The following is a 15,171-nucleotide window of genomic DNA, read 5'->3' as shown; positions in this document are numbered from 1 at the left end:
TAAAAAAGTCATATGACAAACCCAAACCTAACATCATACTCAGTGGTGAAAAGCTGAAAGCTTTTTGCCTAAGATCAGAAAGAAGACAAGGATGCTCACTCTTGTTACTTCTGTTCAACGTAATATGGAAATCTTAGCCACAGCAATTAGGCAAGAAAAAGAAACAAAAGACATCCAAGTTGGAAAGGAAGAAGAAAATCTGTCATTATTTGCAGATGATATGATACTATATAGAGAAGACTCTAAAGATACCACCAAAAAACTGTTAGAACTAATAAATGAAATCAGTACTCACAGGATACAAAATCTATATACAGAAATCTGTGGTGTTTCTATGAACTAATAATGAACTATCAGAGAGAGAAATTAAGAAAACAACCCCATTTACAATTGCATCAAAAAGAATTAAAATACCTAGGAATAAATTTGACCCAGGGAATGAAAGACTTGTACACTGAAAATTATAAGACACTGATGAAAAAAACTGATGAAGACACAAGTAAATGGAAAGATATTCTGTGCTCATGGAATGGAAGAATTAATATTGTTCAAATGTCCATACTAACCAAAGCAATGTACAGATTCAGTGTAATCATTATCAAAATTCCAATGACATTTTTCACAGAACTAGAGCAAATAATTGCAAAATTTTGTATAGAACCACAAAAGATCCTGAATAGGCAAAATAATCTTGAGAAAGAAGAACAAACCTGGAGGTATCACACTCCCTGATTTCAACCTATACTACAAAATTATAGTAATCATAAAGTATAGTATAGGCATAGACACACAGATCAATGGAACAGAATTGAGAGTCCAGAAATAAACCTACACATATATGGACAATTAATTTACAACAAAGGAGTCAAGAACACACAATGAAGTAAGGACAGTCTCTTCAATTAAGGGGTATTTGGAAAACAGGACAGCCACATGCAAAAGAAGGAAACTAGACCACTGTCTTATACCATACACAGAAAACTGAAAATGGGTTAAAGACTTGAATGTAAGACCTGAAACCATAAATTCTAGAAGAGGGCATGAATGGTAATATCATTGACATTTGTCTTAGCAATGTTTTTATGGCTCTGATTCTGAAGGCAAGGGAAACAAAAGCAAATATAAACAAATGGAACTACATCAAACTATAAAACTTCTGCACAGTGAAGGACACCATGATCAAAACAAAAAGGTAACCTATTGAATGGGAGAAAATATTTGAAAATTATATATCTGATAAGGGGTTAATATCCAAAATACATAAAGAATTCATACAACTCAACAACACAAAAACAACATGATTAAAAATGGGCAGAGGATCTTAATAGACATTTTTCCAAAGATATACAGGTAGCCCAACATACACATGAAAAGATGTTCAACATTACTAATTATTAGGGTAATGCAAATCAAAACCAGTGAGCTATTCACACCTGTTAGAATGGCTGTTATCCAGAAGGCAAGAAATAACAAGTATTGGAGAGGATGTGGGAAAAAAGGGAACCTTCTTACACTGTTAGTGAGATTGTAAATTGGTGCAGCCACTATGGAAAACAGTATGGAGGTTCCTCAAAATATTAAGAATAGAATTATCATGTGATCTGGGTATTCCACTTCTGGATGTTTATCCAAAGAATATGAAAACAATAATTGGAAAAGATATATGCACTCCTGTGTTCATTGCAGCATTATTTATAATTGCTGAAATATGGAAACAACCTAAGTGTGCATCCATGGATGAATGAATAAAGAAGATGTGGCACATATATATATATATATATATATACACACACACACATACATACATAGTGGTGTATATATATATGTGTGTGTCTCATACATATACATGCACACACACAATGGACTACTATTCATCCATAAAAAGAATGAAATCTTGTCACTTGTGACAACATGGATGGACTTTGAGGGTATTATTCTAGGTGAAATAAGTCAGAAGGAAAAAGACAGATGTCATATGATTTCACTCATGTGTGGAATTTAAAATGAAACAAAACCAAAATAAATAAATAAACAAATCAAAACCAAAAGAAACTCATAGATACAGAGAACAGATTGTTGGTTACCAGAGGAGAAGGGGGCTTGGGAGGTAAGGAAAAGGTGTGAAGGGGGTCAGTTTTATGGTGATGGATGGTAGACTTTGGGGATGGTCACTTTGTAGTATATACAGATGTTGAATGAGAGGGTTGTACACCTGAAACTTACATAATAAAAAGTATAATGATAAATACTGTTCTTACTTATATGTGGAATCTAAAAAGCATAACTTATAGAAACATAGAGTAGAATTGTGGTTGCAAGGGCTGGGGCAGGAGAAGAGGAATGGGGAGATGTTTGTCAATGGGTATAAACCTTCATTTATAAGATAAATTCTGGGGCTCTAAGGTACAGCATGGTGACTATAATTAACAATACTATATTATATACTTGCAAGTTGTTAAAAGAGTAGATCTTAAATGTTATCACACAAAAACAATGGTAATTATATGAGGGGATTGGGGTGTTAACTGACCTTATTGTGGTAATCATTTCACAGTATATATGTTTATCATATCATTACACAGCATACCTTAAGCTTATATATGTTATATGTCAATAATATCTCAGTAAAGCTGGAAAACAAGCAAAAAACCCAAACCTACCTGTTAGTTCTGCTTTATAGTTATAGATTCTGTCAATAATTCCTTCTCAAGTGTTCTACAGAGCTGCATAATTCATAGCTAGTCATCAAGCGGGGAATATGAAAATCTTACATTCTACTTTTTTTCAGGCTGTTCTGCTTTTTCTTGGTACATACATATGTGTTTATTTTTCTTGATATATACATATACATACACATACATATGTTCTATACTCTATATTTCTCTATTCTCTATTCTAATTACATACTGAGCTGAATACAATTTCTTGAGATGGGGGAAGTATATATAGTAAGTCACAGAGAGGGTCAATATCCCTATTGCACTTTAATACATCTTAAAGTATATAACTTTTGGAAGTTGGTTCTCTAATGATTAGATAAAATGAATATTAGGCTGGAATTATGTTATTTAAGCCTGTAAGTATTGAATTGAAAATAATTGAATACTATGTATAGAAATTCAATATTGTTAAGGTGCTTTTGAAAATAGACTTACAAATTGATTTTATGTATTTATGTATTTATTTATGGCTGCATTGGGTCTTCATTGCTGTGCACAGGCTTTCTCTAGTTGCAGTGAGCGGGGACTACTCTTCATTGTGGTGCAGGGGCTTCTTATTGCAGTGGCTTCTCTTGTTGTGGAGCATGGGCTCTAGGCACATGGGCTTCAGTAGTTGTGGCACATGGGCTCAGTACTTGTGGCTTGTGGGCTCTACAGCACAGGCTCAGTAGTTGTGCTGCACGGGCTTAGTTGCTCCGCAGTATGTGGAATCTTCCCGGACCAGGGATAGAGCCCATGTCCCCTGCATTGGCAGGCGGATTCTTAACCACTCTGCCACCAGGGAAGTCCCACAAATTGATTTTATAAGGTAAGGCATTTTAATAATTTTTGCCCATTCTACCACTTGTTTTTTCATTAAACTAAAAGTAGAGCACGTACTTTATTTGGATATGTAAAGAGCATTCATTTTTAATTAAGAATATATAAAATCACAATTAATTCATATCTACTTTATGGTGTTACTTTTATGTAGCTAATGCAATGTCATGTGACCAAATTATTGCACTTTGCTTTAACTAACCCACAGTTAACTTATAATCTCACTTTTGAAAAACATCAAGAATAGATGATTTAAAATTTTTCAATAGTGACCAAATTACATTAATAGCAATTGTAACTGAATTAATTTTAAATATACAGCAACTAAATTGATTTTATATTTTTTCTGTTTCTTTGTCTCCTTATAAATAAGAGAGTAAAATCTGCAGTTGATTTGAAGAAGGAGGAGACCATAACTCCATTAGAGATTAAGGATGACATGCAAAGCAATATGAAAGAGGTGATGTTTCAAAAAACAAAGGAGTTGGAGCATTGGATGGCTGAGCAAAATGAAACTGAGGAACCCATCTCTGTGAAAGAAAATATAGATACTATCTTAGACAACATGCAGGGAAGATACAGTTCGAGAGACCTATCTCTCTCTCTCATTGAAGCATCTAGACAAGCTGGCATTACTTATGTTTATCCCAAGAAAAAGAAGATGAAACTGAAGAAAGGATTAAGACTCAGTAAACTTACACTTGTGTATGATGAGTTATCCAAGCCTCCAAAAACTCTTAAAAGGTCTTGTTTAATCAACAATTGTTATAGTTTAAGAAATGTATTATGGTTTGGGCCTTAATTTTATTTATTTATTTATTTTTTTTATTTTTTATTTTTTTGCGGTACGCGGGCCTCTCACTGCCGTGGCCCCTCCCGTTGCGGAGCACAGGCTCCGGACGCGCAGGCTCAGCGGCCATGGCTCACGGGCCCAGCCACTCCGCGGCACGCGGGATCCTCCCGGACCGGGGCACGAACCCGTATCCCCTGCATTGGCAGGCGGACTCTCAACCACTGCGCCACCAGGGAAGCCCAGGGCCTTAATTTTATAATTCACTCATTGAAGGATCCTTTTGTGTGTGTATTTCCTGGGCCCATCTCTGGTACCAATTAATTTATCAGTCAGGGTCCCAGGAGTAAACATCACTCTCAATTTAGAATAATTCTAGGAAGGTATAACAAGGGCAATTTACAAAGATGTCAGGGCATAGGGAAATCACAAATGATAAGAGTAGTATCCTGGGACTAGAAATAATAGAGCCAATCTCTACCCCTAAGTATGAAAGGACAAAAAGAGGGAGTGATTACTAGAACCTGGAAGAAAGAAATTGTATGGAAAGGATTTCCTTGAAATAAGCAGTGAACTTTGGTCAAAGATCATGGCCAGTGTGAGGCAACCCTTCAGGAGGGGACCAGAGGAATAAATACTTTGACTTCACTCTTTCCCTTTTCAGGGCTCCTAATTGGACATATTTGATTAGAAGACAGCAAGGGATCCTATGTCTGTAGTCTGTACAGACTAGTACTCCAGGGCAAAGAGCAGGTAGAGAAGGATAGAGATAAATGTGCAGGTGGAAACGAAACCTATTTGGCACAGATGGTCTTTCTAAGGTGGCATTTGACCAGAAATAGTAATTGAGAAGGAGTCAGCCACTCAGAAGGACTGGAAAATGCAATACCCTTGAGGCTTGCTCTGTGCCTGGAACAGTGGGAGGCGAGAAAGTAGTGTTATTAGAGATATTTGCTGGGGTCTTATCATGTAGAGTCTTGTAGACTATGGTGAAAAGTTTGATTTGTATTCTAGGTACTAGAGAAAACTCTTGGAGGGAGTGACATGATCTGATTTACATTTGTTTTAAAATAACATGCTAGCTGCCATGTGGAGAATGGATGAGACCAAGAGGAGAAGCAGGGAACTAAGAAGTTATTGTACTCTAGACAGAAGAGATGATGGTGGTTTGCACTAGAGTGTAGAGAAGAGTGGGGAGTGTCACAGAGTAAGGAAAGGGAAGGGTACTGATTTTTCTCACTTTTATTCTCCTACTTTTACAATTTTTTTTTTTTTTTTTTTTTTTGCGGTTCGCGCGCCTCTCACTGTTGTGGGCTCTCGCGTTGCGGAGCACAGGCTACCGACGTGCAGGCTCGGCAGCCATGGCTCACGGGCCCAGCCGCTCTGCGGCATGTGGGATCTTCCCGGACCCGGGCACGAACCCGTGTCCCCTGCATCAGCAGGCGGACTCTCGACCACTGCGCCACCAGGGAAGCCCCTATTCTCCTACTTTTAGCACCCGTCTTTCTCATAGTACACACTCGGTAAATATTAATGAAATGATGGGGTGTGATTTTTTTTTCTTCCCATAGAATGTGTTTATTCTTTCTTGCGTGGCTAGTACAGCACCAGCATGCATAAATGCTACTGAATGAAAACAGTGTGGGAAATGGAGAGTTTGAGGAGGATAATCCTAGAAACATACCATTTGAAAGCTTATTACATGTCATCTAATTTGACAGCCTACTAAGTTTGGGATGAAGTCTGGGATATTTTTTTGTTAGCCTGTTGTGGAGGCAAATCTTTCCTTTTTCCTCAAGTTCATGTCCTTGCAAACTATTTAGATGTCATTTCCTTTCTCACATCAAATTTTAACTCCTCAATTCTCCATTGTATTTCCTCTGGTTGGTGGTAGGGGGTGTAAATTAAGCCTGACTGGAGCACTGACCCTTTATTTCAGTTCTCTACAAAGGCTGCATCTTTAATAACAGTCTTCTGCTTTCATAAACTCACAGAGATTCTTCATGTGATCTCAATGAATGAACAGGAGGACATGGTTTGCATAAAAGTACCATGTAATCTTATTTTGACAACAGAGAAATAGTAATTTTGTCTGTGGCTGAGTTGATTTATTCATTATAAAAATTATATTTCTGTAATTTAAAAATCACTCTTTTGGATACTAGATCAGAGTCTCACGGAATCCTTCCTGGACAGAAGAAATTTTTGCTCAAAGTTCCAGTATATGAACGTCTATTACGGTGTCCCAGTCTACCTTTGTGTTTAAATTTTGACAAATTTGCCCAAAGTAAAGGAAGAATTCCAGAAAATAGTGGTCCTCAAACATGGGCTCTTGACATATTCTCTAAGCCTAAACAAAAGAAGACAACCCCAAGAGAGAAAGTTGTTAAAATATCTGTTCATGAAGACTCGTCTGAAAGGGTGAAAAAAACACCAAAATTAGAATTGAGTGATTCTTTGGAGTCTGGTCTTCCTCCAGCGGTCATTAGATATTATGAATCCGAAGTGGAGATCTTGACTGAAGAAATAAATAGTAAGAAGAAATATCCTGCATTTTTATATTGTAGGCGTGGAGCTCTTTATAGGAAACTGGGAAAGTTCCAGAGTGCCATGAATGATCTACAGGAAGTAAGTTTTTATTTAATCAAAATAATAATATTAACAATTTATCCTTGCTTATAACTATATATTAACTTTTACTAGAATTTTGAACAATGAATATTTGTATTATACATATGGGATTGTGAAATTATGATTATTGGCATTTTCAAGTAATTAACATTAAAAACACTTGATTTTGTCTGTCAGATTGGGAGGCATCATTTTATACTATACACATACAAAGCCATTGGGATCAATAATGTTTGAAAATGTATTTGATGGGATATCTTCCCTTAAATCAATTTAAATTGAATTTATACATTTATTTTCTAGGCTGTACTCTTGGAGCCATTGTTTCTCAATGCCTATTGGCACCGACATTTCATTTATCTTTTCCAAGGCAGAATTAATGAAGCTTTGGATGACTTGAATTATATAAATAAACATAATAAAAATAATGCAGGTGGGTTGTCTGTGCAGTTATATTACTTAGATCTTTACCTAAACTTTGGTCATTTAGTGGTATAAAGATACGTAATTCAAGACATATACATCTCCACAAATGGTTGTGACTTCCCAAGTTAAATTTACTCTCGATATCATATATTTAGGACTGTTTGTGATCCTGTTGTTTTAAAAATACTTATTATGGTTTGAAATGTTAATGTCCTTTACATTACAATAAATTGGTTCCTTACTGCTCATCGCGTAAGAAGAATATGAACTTATAATTTTTAGTTATAGAAATGATTTACAAATTTAGTCTGAATTAGAGTTGTAGCATTCTTAAGACTTCACATTTACGTTTGTGTTTACATACCATTCTCTAACCAACTTGAAGGACTAGACATGGAACTTTCGGGGAATGAGAAAATGTCATATTCATCTTTGTATCTCCAGCACCCACAACATACCACTAGAATATAACATGAGCTTAATAAATATTTTTCTAAATCTATGCTGATCTCTGCTAAAAGTCCATAAGATTTTATACCATCAAAATATTACTTTTTACTATGAACGTTAAAGGATTATGAAACATTTCAGATATACAAAAAAGAAAAGTTAATTTTTTTTATTTCATATTGAAATTGAAAACACTTTTAACCATAAGCATTTATCCAGGCTTTGAGAACAAATTTTGCATTGTTGAAATAAAAAACAAATCTTAAGTTAAATGGCGAAGAAAGTATAATAGAGATACATTATTCTAAGTCTACATTTTTGGAGGATGAAGGATTCATCTTTAAAAATTTACGACTGTAACACTAAATTTTACCTTTTAAATTTTCTTCAGAGGCATATTTTTCAAGGGCAGAAATTTTCAGAGGAAAAAAAGACAGTACTTTGGCAATTCTAAATTATACTGAAGCAATTAAGTGCAAGCCCATGGATGCTGATATGTATTTCAGGAGGGGTGAGATGTACGAAATAGAAAACAAAGGACTGGCCATTGATGACTTTTCTAAAGTAAGCTGTATCACATATAATTCTGCCATTTATATATTTTAGAGCATGATATTCTCATCCTAATATTACAGCAAATTGTTGAAATTCTTTCATATGTTATATAATCAAAATTAGTTTTTTTTTAGATTAGGCACTAGAACATTCATTACTGGGATTGATATTAACAGTATGTCAATGATTTTTTTGAACGGATGGTTTTACATCAGAGTCAGGTGTGGGAGCATTGAGGCAAGAGGCAACTTTGAGGGGGACTTGACTTTTCCAGCTCTCTTCTCTTGGACTATGAAGCAGGGAATAAAGAAACCTTTGAAGATTGCTTCTTTCTTTCAAACAATGGAGAAAATCATTTTCTGCTTCTTAACCCGAGACGTAGCTGATTCTCTTCTGCAGCAAACCTATCTGCTTTAAAAGAAAGTTGTGCTCACTGGCTCATTCATTCATTCATTCATTTACTCACAAATATTTATTGGTTAAGGCACTGTGTAGTGTAATGTAGTGGATAAATCTTGGTGAATAAAACAGACATGTTTCATGCTTACATGGAGCCTATAGTTTAAAGAACAGATATTAAAGAAATAAATATATACACGAATATATAACTATAAATTGTGATGAATGCTATGATGGAAATAAAGATGATGGGAGGCAATTTATGTTTGGTTGGGGGATATCAGAGAACTCCCTTGAGGAAGTGAATTTTAGCTGAACTGTATTTTGAGGCTAGAGTCAGGCAGATATTCCACTGATTGCGGCAGAATTGTAACCATGAACTCCTGATTTTAAATTCTTAGTTCTTAGTACAATTGAGAACTTAGATGTTATTGAAATAATTTAGCTTTTCATGTTTCCAACTGCCCTGTTTCTTAATCTATGATGGTTAGCCACATACTTGACTTTCTTTTGCTCCAAGAGAATATTATAAGTTTTGGTAACTTCTTGTCTAGAAGTGACCACAAATCTCTTTTGAAGATATTAGAATTATTAAAATATCTTTTCTGATCACTTCCTTTATCTAGCACCAATAGTTTAAAGATTGACTAATGCAGCAACTTGAGGTCAAACAAACTTCAAAATCTTTAGAGTTTTTTTTTCCCTGTTTTAAAAATACTTCATAATCTTTGTGCTTCATTTTTCTCCCCACTATCAGTAGGCAAGGAACTTCACAACTGAGTTTACAATGATTTAGTCTCGTTACTCTATTGCCTTGTATGTCAATGTAAAATGAATGAACCATGCCAATACCAATTCATTTCTTTTCACCATTTTAAGGACTAAATTAATCCATATTTAACTTCATTGAATCAGCCTTGATGTGATCTAATATATATCGTCTTTAATTGGAATAAAATGCTATGATAGATCCAATATAACCCTACTCTAGCTGAACAATTACTTATGAGGTTCTATTAATAAAAATTTTAGTGGGCAGAGACCTTGGCTTCTTGTATGTGCTGGTTTTTGTTTTTGTTTTTTTTAATAAAACCTCCCCTTTCTAGAATTTGATGACAAATGGACTTCCTAAAGGCATGGTCTTCAAATGCAAATCTGAAAGTTCTGGCATCTTAAAGTAGTTTGTTTTTATGTAATCTGAAGTTAAAAACATGGTTGTAGTCCATTTAATTTGCTATAGGATTATATACTTTTCTTGTTTTTTTTTTTCATTATGTGATATGTTTTTGTGTGTTCCTTCCTTCCACACCCCCGTGTAGTGTATCTTTTATGATCCCAGAAGAACAGATGCATTATTTAAACGTGCGATGTTCTACTATGAAAATGAAAACTGGATTGCAGCTGAAGAGGATTTTACAGCCTTGTTAAATATAGATCCCCAAAATTCTCAAGCAAGGTGAGAATTATTTTGGATATGGTTTTTGAATGTTTTTTCTTTTTGAAATACATTCTCAGGAAAGAAAATTTCTTGAAATACATCAGACAGCCCTTTAAAAGTAGTGAATCGATTTTTAGTGCTACTAGTGAAGGAAAATCTTTACCTATACCCAAAGAGTAGTTTAACTTAAATGGCATGAAATGATAATTTAGAATTGTTTCATTTGCATTTCCTGAATACTAGTTACATTATCAATTTTTGAAGTATTGACCTATATTTTGTTTCTTTGGATTTCTTTTCATATAGTTTGTATTCATTCAGTACAGAGAACTGTTCATATAGATTTCTGTGCTATCTTATTGTAACTGGGATATTAAAGTTTGCTCTTCCAACCTTATTGTGCATAATACAGTTTCCATTTTGTTGCTTTTCTTTTCATCTAAGTTTTGTTTTGAAGAGGCTTAAAATGTGTATGTAGCCATACCTATTCATCTCTTCACTCACAGTTTTTGTTTAATATTAACATTTTTATAGAAAAATACAGCAAGCATCCAAAAAAAGTATACAAAGTACAAACATACAGCTTAATGACTTATCACAATGTAAATGCTTGTGTAACCATTATCAGGTCAAGAAACAACATTTCTAGCACCCCCTTGTGCCTTTGCCTTCCAGAGAAGGTAACCACTGTCCTGACTTGTATTTCTTTATAGTTTCAACAAATAAGTATGTGTCCCTAAACATCCTTGGTTTACTTTTGCCTGTTTTCTTTTGAACTTTATATAAAGAGAATCATAAGGTAGTTTTCTTTCAATTCTAACTTATTTCATTGAATATTATGTACAATTGCATGTGGCTGTAGTTTGCTCCTTTTAACTTTTGTATAGTATTCAGTTACATGAATATATTACAGTTTACTTATCCATCCTACTATTGATGGACAGTTGAGTGTTTCTCATTTTTGATGATCACAAATACTTTTTCCTTCAACTTTCTTTTACGTGACACACATATAGTCATTTCCGTTGGATGCACAAGTAGGGGTAGAACATCTGGTACATAGGGTATGCAGTTGTTCAGCTGTTGTTCTGCTGTAGGGGCAAACTAAATTTACAATCTGGTTGTACTACCAGCAGTATATGCAGGCTCCACACCAGTACTGGGTACTATTATAACTTTCAAATTTTAGCCATCCTAGTGGGTGTGTAGTATTATCTCATTTAGTTTGAATTTTCATTTTCTTCATTACTAACATGATTATTCATTTTCAAAATTTTCTTAACCATTTGGATTTTCTTTTTTGTCATTCATGACTTCTGGGTTGTTGGTCTTTTTTCTTATTGATTTGTATGAACTATTACATATTCTTGATATGGGCCCTTTGTTGGTTATATTTACAGCAAATTTTTTTCCTCCTCCAGATAGTCACTGCACTCCTTAAATAATTGTCTTTTGGTAAACAAAGTTTTAAAGTGAAACATAGTCTGATTTAGTAACCTTTTTCTTTAAGGTTAGTGATTTTTGTGTACTATAAGTAAGTTTTTCCTACTTTTGTGTCATGTAGACATTCTCCTGTCTGATCTTCTAGAAGGTTTATTGTTTCGCTTTTAAAGTTAGATTTACAGTACACCTAGAATCAATTTTTGTATATGATGTGAAGTAGGGAAACAAATTTCACTTTTTCTATATGAATGTTCAATTTTCCAAGCAACATTTAATAAAAACCCTGTGCCTTTACCATTGCTTTGCAGTGTTAGCTTTGTAGGAAATGAAGATCCATTTTTGGGTGGATCTATTTCTCAGTCTCTTTTTCTATTTTGCAGGTTTTAAAAAAAAATCTATCTTTGCACCAATACTATGCTGCCCTAAGTACTATAGTTTCATAATAAGTCTTGAAATCCATTAGGACAGTTCTTTTGATCTGTCAAAATTGTCAGAGCATTCCTTGGCTATTTTGCATTTCCAAACACATTGAGTAGGGATAAACTATATGAAAATTGACTACTTTATAGATCAAAATAGTAAAATTTCAAAATTTCATACGGTTTAACCTAACAGAATTAGCAGGTCAACTTCTGTGGCAATTCCTTTGTATTTTGATTGGGGTTGCAATGAATATATGGAGCAGTAGGGGAAAATTGACATCCTAACAATTTTGAGTCTTTTCATGTATGCATATGGTACATTCTGTTTCTTTAGGTCTTCATTCCTCTTGGTCAGTAATGTTTCATAGTTTGTGTAAAGAAGTATTTTTCATATATTTTTCTTTCTAAAATTAATTAATTAATTATTTTTAAAAACATCTTTATTGGAGTATAATTGCTTTACAATGGTGTGTTAGTTTCTGCTTTATAACAAAGTGAATCAGCTATACATATACATATATCACCATATCTCCTCCCTCTTCCGTCTCCCTCCCTCTCACTCTCCCTATCCCACCCTTCTTAGGTGGTCACAAAGCACTGAGCTGATCTAATCTCCCTGTGCTATGTGGCTGATTCCCACTAGCTATCTACATTACATTTGGTAGTGTATACATGTCCATGCCACTCTCTCACTTTGTCCCAGCTTCCCCTTCCCCTTCCCCGTGTCCTCAAGTCCATTCTCTAGTAGGTCTGCGTCTTTATTCCCGTCCTGCCCCTAGGTTCTTCATAACCATTTTTTTTAGATTCCATATATATGTGTTAGCATACAGTATTTGTTTTTCTCTTTCTGACTTACTTCACTCTGTATGACAGACTCTAGGTCCATCCACCTCACTACAAATAACTCAATTTCATTTCTTTTTATGGCTGAGTAATATTCCATTGTATATGTGCCACATCTTCTTTATCCATTCATCTGTCGATGGACACTTAGGTTGCTTCCATGTCCTGGCTATTGTAAATAGAGCTGCAATGAACATTTTGGTACATGACTCTTTTTGAATTATGTTTTTCTTAGGGTATATGCCCAGTAGTGGGATTGCTGGGTTGTATTATAGTTCTATTTTTAGTTTTTTAAGGAACCTCCATACTGTTCTCCATAGTGGCTGTATCAATTTACATTCCCACCAACAGCACAAGAGGATTCCCTTTTCTCCACACCCTCTCCAGCATTTACTGTTTGTAGATTTTTTGATGATGGCCATTCTGACTGGTGTGACGTGATACTTCATTGTAGTTTTGAGTTGCATTTCTCTACTGATTAGTGATGTTGAGCATCCTTTCATGTGTGTGTTGGCAATCTATATATCTTCTTTGGAGAAATGTCTATTTAGGTCTGCTGCCCATGTTTGGATTGGGTTCTTCGTTTTTTTGATATTGAGCTGCATGAGCTGCTTGTAAATTTTGGAGATTAATCCTTTGTCAGTTGCTTCATTTGCAAATATTTTCTCCCATTCTGAGGGTTGTCTTTTGGTCTTGTTTATGGTATCCTTTGCTGTGCAAAAGCTTTTAAGTTTCATTAGGTCCCATTTGTTTATTTTTGTTTTAATTTCCATTTCTCTAGGAGGTGGGTCACAAAGGATCTTGCTGTGATTGATGTCATAGAGTGTTCTGCCTATGTTTTCCTCTAAGAGTTTTACAGTGTTTGGCCTTACATTTAGGTCTTTAATCCATTTTGAGTTTACTTTTGTGTATGGTGTTAGGGAGTGTTCAAATTTCATTCTTTAACATGTAGGTGTCCAGCTTTCCCAGCGCCATTTACTGAAGTGGCTGTCTTTTCTCCACTGTGTATTCTTCCCTCCTTTGTCAAAGATAAGTTGACCATAGATGCCTGAGTTTACCTCTGTGCTTTCTATCCTGTTCCATTGATCAATATTTCTCTTTTGGTGCCAGTACCATACTGTCTTGATTACTGTAGCTTTGGAGTGTACTTGGTAGTCCAGGAGCCTGATTCCTCTAGCTCTGTTTTTCTTTCTCAAGATTGCTTTGGCTCTTGAGAGTCTTTTGTGTTTCCATAAAAACTGTGAAATTTTTTGTTCTAGTTCTGTGAAAAATGCCATTGGTAGTCTGATAGGGATTGCATTGAATCTGTAGATTGCTTTGGGTAGTACAGTCATTTCCACAATGTTGATTCTTCCAATCCAAGAACATGGTATATCTCTCCATCTGTTTGTATCATCTTTTTTATTTTTTAACATCTTTATTTGAGTATAACTGTTTTACAATAGTGTGTTAGTTTTTCCTTTGCAACAAAGTGAATCAGTTATACATATACATATGTTCCCATAACTCTTCCCTCTTGTGTCACCCTCCCTCCCACCCTCCCTATCCCACCCCTCTGGGTGGTCACAAAGCACAGAGGTGAACTCCCTGTGCTATGCTGCAGCTTCCCACTAGCTATCTAATTTACATTTGGTAGTGTGTATATGTCCCTGCCATTCTCTCACATCGTCACAGCTTACCCTTCCCCCTCCCCATATCCTCAAGTCCATGCTCTAGTAGGTCTGTGTTTTATTCCCATCCTACCACTAATCTCTTCATGACTTTTTTTTTTTTTTTTAGATTCCATATATATATATGTGTTAGCATACGGTATTTGTTTTTATCCTTCTGACTTACTTCACTCTGTATGACAGATTCCAGGTCTATCCACCTCATTACAAATAACTCAGTTTCATTTCTTTTTATGGCTGAGTAATATTCCATTGTATATATGTGCCACATCTTCCTTATCCATTCATCTGTTGATGGACACTTAGGTTGCTTCCATGTCCTGGCTATTGTAAATAGAGCTGCAATAAACATTCTGGTACATGACTCTTTTTGAATTATGGTTTTCTCAGGGTATATGCCCAGTAGTAGGATTGCTGGGTCATATGGTAGTTCTATTTGTTGTTTTTTAAGGAACCTCCACACTGTTCTCCATAGTGGCTGTATCATTTTACATTCCCACCAACAGTGCAAGAGTGTTCCCTTTTCTCCACACCCTCTCCAGCATTTATTGTTTCTAGAGTTTTT

General features: G+C 35.1%; 1 protein-coding gene across 1 annotated transcript in view; it reads left to right on the top strand.

Moving 5' to 3' along the window:
- The window catches only part of TTC6 (tetratricopeptide repeat domain 6), a 217,405-nt gene that overhangs the window by 136,812 nt on the left and 65,422 nt on the right, over window positions 1-15,171 (top strand). The window contains exons 11-15 of the mRNA XM_059055640.1: window positions 3,913-4,283; window positions 6,495-6,957; window positions 7,264-7,393; window positions 8,228-8,400; window positions 10,110-10,246. Coding sequence (XP_058911623.1) covers window positions 3,913-4,283; window positions 6,495-6,957; window positions 7,264-7,393; window positions 8,228-8,400; window positions 10,110-10,246 — 1,274 coding nt within the window. The remainder of the gene's footprint in view (window positions 1-3,912; window positions 4,284-6,494; window positions 6,958-7,263; window positions 7,394-8,227; window positions 8,401-10,109; window positions 10,247-15,171) is intronic.

This window comes from Kogia breviceps, chromosome 3 (assembly GCF_026419965.1).
Source record: "Kogia breviceps isolate mKogBre1 chromosome 3, mKogBre1 haplotype 1, whole genome shotgun sequence".
Lineage (NCBI taxonomy): Eukaryota > Metazoa > Chordata > Mammalia > Artiodactyla > Physeteridae > Kogia > Kogia breviceps.
This window is presented reverse-complemented; position numbering and strand designations above follow the sequence as displayed.